At 46.1% G+C, this 14,269-nt stretch overlaps 1 protein-coding gene across 2 annotated transcripts; it reads left to right on the forward strand.

The window, feature by feature from the left end:
• The first annotated feature begins 2,042 nt into the window (after positions 1 to 2,042).
• Positions 2,043 to 14,202, forward strand: Snf8 (SNF8 subunit of ESCRT-II). Of its 2 annotated transcripts, none has more exons than XM_036198070.1 (8): positions 2,043 to 2,215; positions 2,494 to 2,544; positions 5,766 to 5,904; positions 8,249 to 8,353; positions 10,165 to 10,237; positions 12,124 to 12,265; positions 13,002 to 13,076; positions 13,973 to 14,202. In XM_036198070.1, exons 1-8 carry the CDS (start codon positions 2,162 to 2,164, stop codon positions 14,108 to 14,110), a joined length of 777 nt encoding a protein of 258 aa, XP_036053963.1. In that variant the 5' UTR covers positions 2,043 to 2,161; the 3' UTR covers positions 14,111 to 14,202. The 2 variants fall into 2 exon arrangements, with proteins under 2 accessions (XP_036053963.1, XP_036053964.1); XM_036198071.1 differs by lacking the exon at positions 2,043 to 2,215 and adding an exon at positions 2,222 to 2,399 and having other exon boundaries at positions 13,973 to 14,199.
• The last annotated feature ends 67 nt before the right edge of the window (positions 14,203 to 14,269 follow it).

A 14,269-nucleotide genomic window follows, 5' to 3' on the forward strand; every position in this document is an offset into this window, starting at 1 on the left:
AAAAACAAAACATAACAGCAACAAAAAAAAAAAGTAACACCTGCTCTTAACCAATGAGCCATCTCTCCAGATCCTAGAAATTACTTTGTACATCAGCTGCGTTTTACTGCTTCTTCATGATAGAACTTATTGTGGAAGTCACAAAGTTGTTCTGACTTCCTCACGCACACAGTGGCATGCGTGCCCACATACTAACACACAGACAATAATAAAAAAAATGTAAAAGATACTTAAAAGAATTTAACATCTTAGGGAGATGTTTGGATCTACATGTGTGGAGGTCTTGGATATCTGAGGGGAGAGTCAGAGTTAAAAAGAGTTACAAACTTTTTCCTTCCTTTGTTTGTATAATGTTCTTTCTACAAGCCAGCCATTGTAAAAGGCTGTCTATAAACACTGTTTTTCTTTTCCCTTTTTTTCCCCCACTGGAGCTGAGGACCAAACCCAGGGCCTTGCACTTGCTAGGCAAGCACTCTACCACTGAGCTAAATCCCCAACCCCTAAACACAGTTTTTCTTATTTATTTATTTTTATTTATTTATTATACATAGTGTTTCTGTCTGCATGCATGCCTGCATGCCAGAAGAGGGCATCAGATCTCATTACAGATGGGTATAAGCCGTTATGTGGGTACTGGGAATTGAACTCAGGTCCTCTGGAAGAACAGCCAGTGCTCTTAACCTCTGAGCCATCTCTCCAGCCCTAAACTGAGTTGTTGTTGTTTTTTTTTTTTTTCGAGACAGGGTTTCCCTGTGTAGCTTTGTACCTTTCTTGGGACTCGATTTGTAGATCCGCCTGCCTCTGCCTCCCGAGTGCTGGGAGTGCTGGGATTACAGGCGTGCGCCACCACCGCCGCCGGCCTCTAAACAAGAGTTTTTAATCGCAATGATCTCATCTAAAGCCTCATCACCACTCTATAACATAGTAGCAGGTGTTAATTGCATGACGCTGTCTGCGTGAGGCAGACAATTACAAGTCCATGCAGTGAACCTGTCTGCCACAAGGACAGACCCTTTTTGACCTAATGAAGCTTACCTGTTGGATTCTTTTGCAGAGATTCTGATTTGGATTAAGAATTTACAGCTAAAACGGCCGGTGGTGGCACATGCCTTTAATCCCAGGACTCAGGAGGCAGAGGCAACAAGATCTTTGTGAGTTCCAGGGCAGCCTGGGCTACATAGTGATTTGCAGGACAGCCAGGGCCATGTCTCAAACAAACAAAAACCCCTAACACTAAAAAGAATTTACAGTTAAGAATTTGAATTTAAGCCAGACTGCCTGATTCATAGCTAAGTCCTAGTGTAAAGTAATTTAAGGCAGATTCCCGAATCTCTTGTGAAATACAATACCAACTCAGGAATTTGAAGGTTTTGAGAAAATATAAAACAAAGCAAAGTTGCAGAGTGTGGCACAAAACTCAGAATGCTGCTTCTTTTTCTAAGAATATTTTATTGCCGGACGGTGGTGGGACACGCCTTTAGTCCCAGCATTCGGGAGGCAGAGGCTGGAGGATCTCTGAGTTCGAGGCCAGCCTGGGCTAGAGAGTGAGCTACAGGACAGACACCAAAACAACACAGAGAAACTCTGTCTAAAAAAACAAACGAACTACAACAACAAGAATATTCTATTATTGGCTTTTGCTCAAGGAGTTTCCCTCAGCTGGGCATGGTGGCACATGCATTTAATCCCAACATTCAGAGGTGGAGGCAAGGCGATCTCTGTAAATTCGAAGCCAGTTTGGCTTACAACGTGAGTTCCAGGCCAGCCAAGGGTATACAGTGATGTCTGGGGAAAAAATGGCTCCTTCCATGGCCAGCACCGCAATGGGTGATGTCCCAGAAGCATCTGTTGCTCTGCAGGCCCTGCAGCCACAGAACACCAGGCGCCAGTCTCCGTGGGATGCATCGACAAATACGACAGACGCTAGGGTTCGCGCCTCCGACGTCGTCTGGGCTTCGCGGAACGCGCCCCCAGCATAAGGCGAGGCTGCCCCCCCCCCCCAACAAGACACTCAGACTCGCGTCCGGAAGTGGAGACGCGACTTCCGGCGCGCGCAGATGACGCAGCGCACTGGGCTTCCGCGTTGGGAGCCGGCAGCCTAACCTGGGGCGGAGAGAGCTGGGGTCCCGGCTGCGGGGCGGCCCGCGCGCCCGGGGTGGGCATGCACCGGCGCGGGGTGGGAGCTGGCGCCATCGCCAAGAAGAAGCTCGCCGAGGTGAGCGGGAAGGAAGCCGGGCCACAGCCTACTCTGCCCGCGAGACACCGAATTCTCCCGGAGCCGAGTTCTCTTCCCCTAAATCGCCTCCTAACAATCTGTAGAAGACAGGCTTCCCCCGGAGCCCGGGAACGAGTGCCCTGGAGTGTCAGGAAGCCGCCGATTAAATCATTATTTCAGACAGGTCCTTGCCCTTACCTACTAAAGCTGTGGCAGGCAGCACAATGGGAGCCTTAGCGCTCACTGTCTCAACTCATGCCGGTCTTTTTCTCTGACAGGCCAAGTATAAGGAGCGAGGGACTGTCTTGGCTGAGGACCAGCTGGCCCAGGTGAGTGATTGTAAGGCTCCAGGCAGGAAGGGAGATCGAACAATGCTGGTCAACTTGCCTTTGATGGTATAGATTGTCTAAACTGAACTAAATAGGGTGTCAGGCAAATCCAGATTTCTTTTTAGAGAGATTTGCTAATAATAGCTAAGATTTTTGAGTGATTAGACCTGTGCATCCCCTCCCTTTTTGTTATTTTACTTTTTAAGATGGGCTCTCACCTTGCGAGTCCCCAGTCTCAGTTTCCTGAGTAGCAAATGCTACCCACCACTCTTTACTTACATGGTCGTGGTCAAACCTCATTACAATTCCATGTCAGTGGGCTGGGGATGTAGCTCAAAGGTAGAGCGTTTGCCTAACATGCACAAGTACTTGAGTGCCGTTCTCAGCAGAACACAAGTTTAAACACATTTTCTTTAAAAATAAGAACGATAACCTCTCCCTAAGAATACTAATATTTATTTACAACTACTACTGGAGTGGGAATAGCATGGCATTAGGCAAACCTAAGCAAGTTGGATCCATGAGCATGTCTGAAGAAGCTGAAACAAAAGGTTTTATTTATTTTATTGTTTTGGTTTTTCGAGACAGGGTTTCTCTGTGTAGCTTTGCGCCTGTCCTGGAACTCACTCTGTAGACCAGGCTGGCCTCGAACTCACAGAGATCCGCCTGCCTCTGCCTCTGCCTCCTGAGTGCTGGGATTAAAGGCATGTGCTTGAGAAAAAGTTTTTAATATTACATGAGATATTTAAAATGATAATCTTTAGTCACGATGATTTATTAATGATGTTGTTCAAGGTTAAACAGTCTGTTGGGCAGGTGCCTTTTTTGGAATTCTGTATTACTTGTTTTTTTGAGACACGGTCTCTATGTAGTCCTGGCAGTCCTGGAACTCCCGGAGATCCTTCTGCCTCTGCCTCCCAAGTGCTGGGATTAAAGTCATGTGCCACAGTGCCCAACTTTTTTTGGGAGGGGGTGGTTAGGGTCTCACTGGGTATCACTGGTATGGAATCAGTTGTGTTGACCAGGCTGGCTTTGAAATCAGAGATCCACCTGCCTCTGTCTCCCCACTGCTGGGATTAAAGGAATACACCACCACACTCAAATCCTTTGTTGTTGTTGTTGTGCTTTGTATTAAACTCAGGGCCTGGCGTGTGAACAGGGCTCGCCCAGGAGGATGGATGAGTGATAGGTACAGGTTCCTTCTCTAACATTACCCTTTTGTGCATGGACTCTGTATGCACTTGGGTATTGTGACTGGTGAAGAGGAGGAGGTGAGTCAGCTCGAAATGGGCCCTTTGTCTGAGCAAAAATAGACACAGGATGTCCTTTAAATTTTTAAAAAGATTTTGTTTTAGGGGGAAGGTTTGAGACAGGGTTTCTCTGTGTTTCCCTAGCTGTCCTGGAACTTTTATCTGTAGACCAGGCTGGCCTCGAACTCACAGAGATCCACCTGCCTCTGCCTCCCAAGTGCTGGAATTAAAGGGGTGCACCACCACCGCCCAGCTTTGTTTTTTTCTTTTAAGTCATAATCTCATTGTATAACCCAGTCTGGCCTTGAACTTGAGATCCTCCCTTTTCAACATCTCAAGTGCTTGACCACATTTCCTAGCTAGATTATGCTTCTAAGAAGCAGTTGTTTTGGGGCTGAGGAGATGGTTCATCAGTTTAGAGTGCATGTTCCTCTTGCAGAGGACCCGGATTCGATTTCCAGAACCACATGGCAGCTCACAAGTGCCTATAATTACAGTTCCAGGGCATCCAAAATATTATTTTTTTTTCAAGGCAGGGTTTCTCTGTGTAGTTTTGGTGCCTGTCCTGGATCTTGCTCAGTAGACCAGGCTGGTCTGTAACTCACAGAGCACAGAGGCTCTGCCTCCTGAATGCTGGGATTGCTGGGATTAAAGGCATGTGCCACCGCTGCCTGACCCAAAATCTTATTACCTCCTCAGGCTTCTGTACACATGTGGTACACATATATACACTCAAACATTCACATATAAGATAAATAAATATTAAAAGATAAATAAATAAGGCTGGGTGGTGGTGGCTCATACCTTTAATCACAGCACTCAGGAGACAGAGGCAGGGGATCTCAGAATTCGAGGTCAGCCTGGTCTGCAAAGTGAGCTCCAGGACAGGCTCCAAAGCTACATAGAGAAACCCTGTCTCGAAAAACCAAAAATAAACAAACAGACAAACAAACACAAGCTCTTGTTTCTAGGGAATGTGGCACGTAAGCATTAACTAAGAATGGTTATTAAAAGAACAAAGAGATTTCTGGTAATTTTATGTGAAAAATGAGAAAGAGACATTGGGTCAGGAAAGGTGCCCTAAAAGTTGTTCTTTGTTAATTAGGAAAAGAGAAAGGGTGATTAATATAAAACAACCATCATAATATCTCCAAGGTTACAGCTGGCTTTGGACTGCAGCGTGCTCCACCATACTAGTTCCTTATCTGGAGTTGGCTCTAGGAGAAACTAGTTAGAGGTTCAATAACCAATGCAGTCCCAATCCTTAGTCCTCATCCTTCCCATCCAGCCTTTCCTCTAGTGGCTTAACATAGATTGTTAGATGTACCTTCAGGCAAGTGGATTTCTCCAGCAAGGAGAAAAAAGCACATTAGACATACATGTTGGTATCAGGACAGGGACACATGAAGACAAATAAGGTTTTAGAATGGAGGAGACAACATCATCTCCTTTCTGCCTTCAACACAACTGTGCAGAAGAATAGATAGGGAGAGAGAACACAAAGCAGAGCATCACTGTAAATGCCTGTAATCTCAGGACCTAGGAAGTGTGAGCAGGAGGATCAGGAGTTCAAGGTCATCTTCCACTATATTACAGTGAGCTCAAGCCCAGCTGGGCTCCATGAGACCCTGTCTCAAGAAAAGAAAAACAAAAAGAGAAAAGCACAGAATAAACAGGGTCATGATGATCTGAGGGAAACTGTTTCTTTTTTGTCATATTTATTTGTGTGTAGTGTATGGGCTCCTGCCACAATACATGGGAGGTGGTCAGAGAACAGTTTACAGGGAGTGGCTCTCCCACCATGTGGTCCAGGGATAAAATTGAGGTGGTAGGGCTTGGCAGCAAGTGCTTTTACCCCCAAGCATCTCACCAGCCAGAGACTGGGTATTTTACACTCTTCTCTGCCACCGGGCTGGGAACCTATCTTTAGCCTTGGGTTGCTCTGATCTCCCCCCTGGTCTTTCTTAACAGATGTCAAAACAGCTGGACATGTTTAAGACCAACCTAGAAGAATTTGCCAGCAAGCACAAGCAAGAGATCCGGAAGAACCCTGAGTTCCGAGTCCAGTTCCAAGACATGTGTGCTACCATTGGGGTGGATCCTCTGGCCTGTAAGGGGTTGTCTGTGGGGCCTGGTGTTCCTGTAAGACCCTTAAGGGAGAGAAGCTCACCTGTGGTCATCACTTCTTTGGGGCATCTCTAGATGGGCCTGCAAGGACATACAGAGGATGTGTGTTTAGGGAGCATGTAGGAGGATGGTGTGTGCCCTTCTGATGTGGAAGGTGGAGTGCAGGCTGTAGTCTGTGGGTTTTGACTTCCCTTGGACAACTTGAAGTGCACCTTTTGTTTTTTCCTGACTTTCCTCTTGTTATTTTATTTTAAAGATTGATTTATTTTTAAAAAGTATTTTATTTTTAAATATGTATATGTAGGGTAAGATGTGCATGTGAGTACAGGTGCCCTCTGAAGCCAGATCCCTTTGGAGCTGGAGTTCCAGGCTGTTGTAAGCTGCCTGACTTGGGTGCTGGAAAGGAGCTTGGGTCCTCTGGAAGAGTAAGAAATGCTCTTAACTGCTGGGCTATCTTTAGCCCCATAAAGAGAAGAAATTCTCATGTAAACCAGGCTGGCCTCCAACTCAGAGATCTGCTCACCTCTGTCTCTCTAGTCCTGGGATTAAAGGTGTGTGCCACCACACCTGGCTGGCTGGCTTTCTTTCTTACGTGTGTGGTCATTTTGTCTGCTTCATTCATTCATTCATTCATTCATTCGTGTGTGTGTGTGTGTGTGTGTGTGTGTGTGTGTGTGTGTGTGTGTGTGTGTATATGGTAGTTTCGTCTGTTGTATGTATGTATTTATGTATGTATGTATGTATGTATGTGTATGGTCATTTTGTCTGCCTGTGGACCGCCTGCATATCTAGTGCTCAGGGAAGCCAGAAGAGGGCTGAGTTACAGTTGTGAACCATCATGTAGGTGCTGGGAACTGAACCTAGGTCCTATGGAAGAGCAGCCATAGCTACTGAGCCATTTCTCTAGTCTCAAGAGAACAATTTTTTGTTTGTTTGTTTTTTAAAGATTTATTTATTTTATTATGTATACATTATTCTGTCTGCATGTATCCTTGCTGACCAGAAGAGGGCACCAGATCTCATTTCAGGTGGTTGTCAGCCACCATGTGGTTGCTGGGAATTGAACTCAGGACCTTTGGAAGAGCAGCCGGTACTTTTAACCACCCTTTTGTTTTGTTTTTAAGACAGGGTTTCTCTGTGTAACTGCCCCAGCTGTCCTGGAACTCACTCCCAAGAGAACAATTTTAATGACAGCAGCACAAGCCCATGCTATTAGTCAATAAAGGGCTGTGTGAAGGAGAAAATAGTCTCTTGATTCTGTCCTACATAGAGGTTAAGTACCATTGGTACTTTAAAATACAAGTGGTCCCTGACTCAGCGTGCTTCTGCCCACCCTTAACTTTTTTTAAAATTATTTTTAGTCATGTGTATTTATGTGTGTATTGTTTAAACTTATGCCACATGTGTGCATGCCTTCAGAGCCTAGAAGGGGTTGGTGGACCCCCTCATCTGAGCTCATAGGTGGTTGTGAGCTGCTTGACATGGCTGCTCTGAACCTGGGTCCTCTGGAAAAGCAGCCCATGCTCTTAATTTGCTGAGGTATCTCCAGTGGCATGCACCCCTCCATCCCCCACTCCCTTTTGAGGATTTCAGTATGTAGCTCTGCTGGCCTGGAATTTACTATGTGGTCTAGGCTGGCTTTTAACTCAGCATCTCATGTAGACTAGGTTGGCTTCAAACTAGCTGTATCTTACACCTCTCAAATGTTGGATTACAGGTATATGCTCCTATAGCTTCCTTGAATGCATTTTCAATTCACAGTGAGAGGTTGACTAGGACATGATCCCATTGTAAGTGGAGGAGCTTCTGTGTGTCTCTCTAGACAGCGTCTGTGTGTGTGTGTGATGCAGGTCAAAGGACAACTTTGGGTGTTGTTTCTCAGGGTCTAGAAATCACGCACTAGCTAGGCTGGCTAGCAAGTGAGTCTAGGGGATGTGCTTGTCTGTTTGTCCTGGGTCACAAGCACATTCTACATGCCTGGCTTTTTTTCAACATGGGCTCTAGGATCAAACTCAAGTCCTCACTTTACCAACTACTACCCTCCTACCCCGACTTTGAGACAGAAGCTCATGTAGCCCAGGCTAGCCTCAAACTTGCTCTGTAGCTGAGGATAGCTTTGAACTTGCTTATCCTCCTGCCTCCCTCTTCAGAACGCTGGGATTGCAGGTCTGCACTCTGCACCGAAGTGCTTGGCTCAGAAGCTCGTCAGTAGTAAGTGAGGCAGGGTTAGGTAGGAAGCCTTCCCACAGGCTGGGAGCTTTAATCCAGTATTCAAAGAAGAGCAGGGATGAAAATGAATAATACAGCTCTGATTTTTCTGTCTTTAGCTGGAAAAGGGTTCTGGTCTGAGATGCTGGGCGTTGGGGACTTCTATTATGAGCTGGGTGTCCAGATTATTGAAGTGTGCCTGGCCCTGAAACATCGGAATGGAGGTAAGGGTGGTTGGGTCTTGTGGATTGGGCTTCTCTGATTTTCTTTCTAAAGTCCTAGAGCTGGCAAGCCTGCAAGGTCTTGAGACATCTTAGTTGTTTCATGTGGTTGAGTCCTTTGCTGGTCTCCACAGCCAAAGCTAAGTAATATGGAGGTAGGAGGTAGGCCCTGTACTCTGGTGTACCCTCGTCTGGGTTATCATGTTCTCATTGTGACTATAGGTATGACCTGCCTCTCTGAAGTATGTATCTGAAGTATATATATCATCTCTTAGCAGGTGATGCCTGCTAAGCCTTTGAGTTATCAGATTTATGACCTTAAAATTAGTCATCTGGGGCCAGTGAGGTGACTCAGCATGTAAAAGTGTTTTCTGTGAAGCTGGGCCAAGGTGGCGCACGCCTTTAATCCCAGCACTCGGGAGGCAAAGCCTGGCAGATCTCTGTGAGTTCGAGGCCAGCCTGGTCTACAGAGCGAGATCCAGGACAGGCACCAAAACTACACAGAGAAACCCTGTCTCGAAAAACCAAAAGCCGGGTGGTGGTGGCGCACACCTGTAATCCCAGCACTCGGGAGGCAGAGTCAGGAGGATCTCTGTGAGTTCAAGGCCAGCCTGGGCTACCAAGTGAGTTCCAGGAAAGGCGCAAAGCTACACAGAGAAACCTTGTCTGAAAAAACCAAAAAAAAAAAAAAAAAAAAAAGACATTTGGGACTGGAGAGGTGGCTCGGTAGTTAAGAGCACTGACTATTCTTCCAGAGGGCCCGGGTTCAATTCCCAGCTGACCCACATGACAGCTCACAACTGTCTGTAACTCCAGTTCCAGGACATCTGACACCCTCACACAGACATACAGACAGACAAAACACTAATGCACATAAAATAAAAATAAATTATAAAAAGAAAAAAAGGTGTTGTTGTGCAAGCCCAATTACCTGAATTCAATCCCTGGATCCCACATAAAAGTGGAAGGAGAAAACTGACTCCACAGAATTGCTTTCTGACTTCCATATGTACATCGTGGCATGGCCACACAAATATCCCACACACAATACAGATACACACAGCAATAGTAAATAAAAATTAAAAAAAAAAAAAATCTTCCTTCCCAGTAAGGGACACACTTGTAATTTCATTACAAAAATACCAGGAAGAATCACAAATTGGAGGCCAGCCTGGGCTATTATAGTAAGGTAAGGCTACCTAGGTTACATAATAACCCTCTCTCTATAAAACAAAACAAAGCCGGGGCTGGTATAGCACACCGGTATCCAAGCACTCAGGAGGCTGAGGTAGACAGGTTTTTGTGAATTCCAGTTGAATTCAGTGAGACATTCTGTCTCAAAAAAAAAAACCAAAAAAACAAAAAACCCAAAAACCGTGAGTTGTGAGTTGTTGGATACCAACTGTCCCACATAGTTGGAGGCCAGCCTGGGCTACCTGACAGAGACAGTCTCAAACCAAACAACAGTCAAATTGGCCCTCAGTAGTGTCATCTTTTTGTTGTTTTGAGATGAGGGTCTGGCTGGCTATGTAGCCCAGGCTGGCTTGGAACTCATGGTCTGTCTTAGTCTCCTGAGTGCAGGGAGTCCTGGGGTAAGCCACCATGCTCATCTGCCTTCATTTTCAGAGTTTCCTGGGCCCCTACTGAAACGAGGTCTCAGGCCTCGCTTTTTATGGTCTGACTTGTTCCTTTAGGAGACTGAGGACTAGGGTGACATTTGTTCCTTGTCATTGACTGGAGAGGCTGTCGTGTATTTCAAGTGGCTGGGGCCATCTAGGTGATGTTTTCATTTTCTTTCTGTTCCTCTCCAACAGGTCTGATAACTCTGGAGGAGCTACATCAGCAGGTGCTGAAAGGAAGGGGCAAGTTTGCTCAGGATGTCAGCCAGTAGGTCCTGCTTCCAACCCCTTGGGGAATTCAGGAGGTTTTTGAAGAAAGGGTTTCTGTGTAGTCCAGACAGTCCTGGAACCTCACTATGGAGCCCAGAGTGGCCTTGACCTCCTGATCCTCTACACCTTTTTTCTTTAAATTTTATGTGTATGGGTTCTTTTTGCCTACATGTGTGTCTGTATACTATGTGTGTACAGTGCTCATGGAGGCCATAAGACAGTTTCAGATCCCCTGGAATTGGAGTTAGAGATGGTTGTGAGCTGCCATGTGGGTGCTGGGACTCAAACCTAGGTCCTCTGAAAGAGCGGCCTGTGCTCTTAACTGCTGAGCCGTCTTTCTCCAGGCCTGCCACTTCCTGAGTGTTGGGATTACAGGCTTGCACACTTGGCTAGAAAGAACACGTTCAGAATCGTATATCGCCCTCTTCCTAGTCCTCTAGTGTTGAGGCCAGCTTTGGAACCATGCTTTACCCTTTTTTTTTTTTTGGTTTTTCAACACAGGGTTTCTCTGTGTAGCTTTGTGCCTGTCCTGGATCTCGCTCTGTAGATCAGGTTGGCCTCGAACTCACAGAGATCCGACTGCCTCTGCCTCCTGAGTGCTGGGATTAAAGGTGTGCACCACAACCGCTGGGGCATGCTTTATCTTCTATACGATAGAAATATGTTCCTTTTCTCTACTTTTTGGTGGTATTGTGGATCAAACCCAGGCCCTTATGCTAGGCAAGGACTCTATCACTTGAACTACATACCTAGCCCTGTAAAAAACTTTTTTTTTTTTTTTTTGAGGCAAGGTCTCAATATGTAGACTGGAACACAGTATGTAGACCAGGCCAGCCTTAACCTCACAGAATTTCACCTGCCGCTGCCTTAGTAGTATTGAGATCAGAGGTGTGTGTCTCCACATCTGGTATATGTTAAAATTTTTTGTTTTATTTTTGGGGTTTTATTTTGTTTGTTTTTTTGAGACAAGGCTTCTCTGTGTGGCCTTGGCTGTCCTGGAACTTGGTCAGTAGGCCAGGCTGCCCTCGAACTCACAGAGATCCCCTGCCTCTCCCAAGTGCTAGGATTAAAGGTGTGTGCCACCACTGCCCAGCTATATTAAATTTTTTTTTTTTTTTCTTTTTTTTCGAGACAGGGTTTCTCTGTGTAGTTTTGCGCCTTTCCTGGAACTTGCTTTGTAGACCAGGCTGGCCTCGAACTCAGAGATCCGCCTGGCTCTGCCTCCCGAGTGCTGGGATTAAAGGCGTGCGCCACCTCTGCCCGGCATGCTATGTTAAATTTTTTAATGGGTTGAGATTTGGTGTCAAGGAGATTAGAGCAGGCTCCTAAAAAGTCAAGGGACCAAAGTGAGGGTCAGGTGATGGGGCATAAATCGACCTAGTTGACCCAACTGTGTGAGTCCAGTTGAGAAAAGATAAATGGCTGTTTCAGATGTAGCTCCCAAGAGACCAGCCTCAGAGAACATACCGAAGACCAGGCATATTGAAGAAAAAGCAGTGGCAGAAGACTGCAAGCTATGCTCTATGCACATCTATTTTTTCACAAGAGAGGGTGAGCTAGTGTATTCAAAGAGAGTTGGTCTGCTCTAGGGCACCGGAGGGCATTCAAACCCGATGTCCTTCCTCTGGCAAGGGGCATGAACCTCTGTGTGTGCTTGCTGTGTGTGATCAGCATAGGTTCTGTGGGTTTTCTTGTTCCTTCACAAGTTGCAACTATAATCAGAAAATGTTGGAGTAATCAGCTGCTTCCCCTTTAAAAATGGTCAAGGGTTCGAATTTGTAGTTCACACTACAGCCTGTTAGCCCTTTGGTCACTGTTTTACTTACATTATCTGAGTGTCGGGTTGATCTGCCAAAGGTCTTTAAGCTGCTCTTCCTACTCCAGAGACGACCTGATCAGAGCCATCAAGAAGCTGAAAGCGCTGGGCACTGGCTTTGGCATCATCCCCGTGGGCGGAACTTACCTCATTCAGTCTGTTCCCGCTGAGCTCAATATGGACCACACTGTTGTGCTGCAGCTGGCAGAGGTAGGTGTGCCTTCTGTGTGCTGCGGGGCAGTCTGGCTGGAGTCCTGAACAGTTTCCCTCCTGTCTACTGCTCAGGCCTTTTGCAGAGACTGCCTTGTGGATGACTATGCATGCCTGTGCTCAGTCATCAGCCATTGATTAAGTAATTACAGTGCAAAGTGCTTATCAGGCTGCAGGACAGAGAGGCCGTCCCTGCCCTTGTGTTTAGTCAGGTAGATAGATGGGCTGACAGACCCTCTGATGTCTTAAACTCTTGTGGATTCCTCACAAATTTAGAACTTTGCCAATCCCCTTCCCCCAGTTCTCAGCATGCCTGAAGCATAAACATCCCCCATCATCCTCATCTTCATGACAACAGGGTAGAGGTGTTCATTTTCAATTCTGTAATGTAAAACAAAATAAGCAAGGGCTTTCAGTGTTGGAGGGTGGGTAGGGTGAGGTGGTGCAATGGCTTCATGTTTAAATATTTAGATGAAATGTATGACTACCCCTGTCCCTTTTTGGTTAACCATTCAGAATCTTCTCTTGGCATACTCGGGAATTCTCTGTGAAGGTGTAATTTGGTATCTTAGTGCCTTGGACCCAAGTCACCTCTCTGCTGGGAACTTTCCATTCTTTGTGTGCTCAGGCTTGTTGAAAGGCAGTCTGACCAGATATATGTCCTGCTTCTAGACAGGTGCTATGCTCCAGGGAATGAACACTTAACTGATTCAGTTCCTATTCCTCCTTTCTTCAGAAAAATGGGTACGTGACTGTCAGTGAAATCAAAGCCAGTCTGAAATGGGAGACGGAGCGAGCGCGGCAAGTGCTGGTACGTGACGGAGATGGCCCCTAGGTCAGAGCAGGCACCTTGCTTTTATTCTCTTAGCTTGAAGCCTGCTACTGTAGCACTAGCAGGAAGCTTAGCATCTCTGCTGGTGTCACCGAGAGGGCACAACTTCCTAAAGCTGGCCTCTTACCTTGACAGGCACACTTGCTACCCAGGGACCAATGATACCCACTAGCTTTCCTGGACACATGAAGCCTGGAGCTGTTGGTCAGTTATGACAGTAATATAGTTTGTACTGGAAATAATAGTACAGAGCAAGGGGAATTGGTAACCACTTAAGATAATTACTTCTCTAAGTACAAACTGTATTATATGGTGGATAATTTTGTATATACAAACTTGTACCAATGAAACATCTAGGCTAAGAGAGGCTGAAAGGACACTATTTTCATACCTTTTCCTTATCCCAGCAGTTCTTTGCACTTTTGTCTGTAAAATAGAGAACATAAAATATGTGCCTAACACTGGACAGACACAGCTCATCTTAGGAACCCAGTCCATTGTAGTTGAAGTATCGTCCTTCCCATTTGCTCCGTGCCAGTTGTCTCCAAGCCGTCCAGAACACTGATTTCTACTTTGCTCTGGGGAGCTGGAGACAGAAGCAGTGACTTTGACACCATACAGCATAGACTGCTGGAGCCTTGCATTCTTTCCAATATCCCATTATACTGCAGCCGGACAAGTTAAAATACTTGGTGCCATTTGTTCACACTTTGGCCAAAGCCAAACACATATTCCCACTTGGGTGTGTGAACAAATGAAGGCACAGGTAGTGTGCCTGAAAACTTTTCAGAAGCTCGAGTAGGTGTAGGGGTGCTTAGCTCTCCAAACATCCCTATAAATCCCTTTCCTCAACTCAGTCCTCTTCTTTTCTCCAGGAACACCTGCTGAAGGAAGGACTAGCCTGGCTGGACCTGCAGGCTCCAGGGGAGGCCCACTACTGGCTGCCAGCTCTCTTCACAGATCTCTACTCCCAGGAGATCTCAGCTGAGGAGGCCAGAGAAGCCTTCCCTTGACTGTGTGGAGAGATACACAGCAACAGGCCAGAAGGGGGCCTGCCTGTGAATAAACCTGGACAATTTTGTTTATAAAAAGTTCATTCCAAGTTCTTTGTCCCCCCAGTATTTATTTTTAAAAGTGCCTTCCCATTTCATCTGTTTTGTTGGAAGCCTCAT

The sequence above is a fragment of the Onychomys torridus genome, chromosome 8, assembly GCF_903995425.1.
Source record: "Onychomys torridus chromosome 8, mOncTor1.1, whole genome shotgun sequence".
In the NCBI taxonomy this organism is placed as follows: domain Eukaryota; kingdom Metazoa; phylum Chordata; class Mammalia; order Rodentia; family Cricetidae; genus Onychomys; species Onychomys torridus.

What these genes read in the sequence shown, in the direction of transcription:
- Snf8 (XM_036198070.1), top strand. Translation starts at nt 2,162, where the DNA reads ATGCACCGGCGCGGGGTGGGAGCTGGCGCCATCGCCAAGAAGAAGCTC. An exon ending in TTTGCTCAGGATGTCAGCCA is followed by an intron (nt 10,238 to 12,123) that starts GTAGGTCCTGCT and finishes TTCCTACTCCAG; the next exon opens with AGACGACCTGATCAGAGCCA. An exon ending in AGCGAGCGCGGCAAGTGCTG is followed by an intron (nt 13,077 to 13,972) that starts GTACGTGACGGA and finishes TCTTTTCTCCAG; the next exon opens with GAACACCTGCTGAAGGAAGG.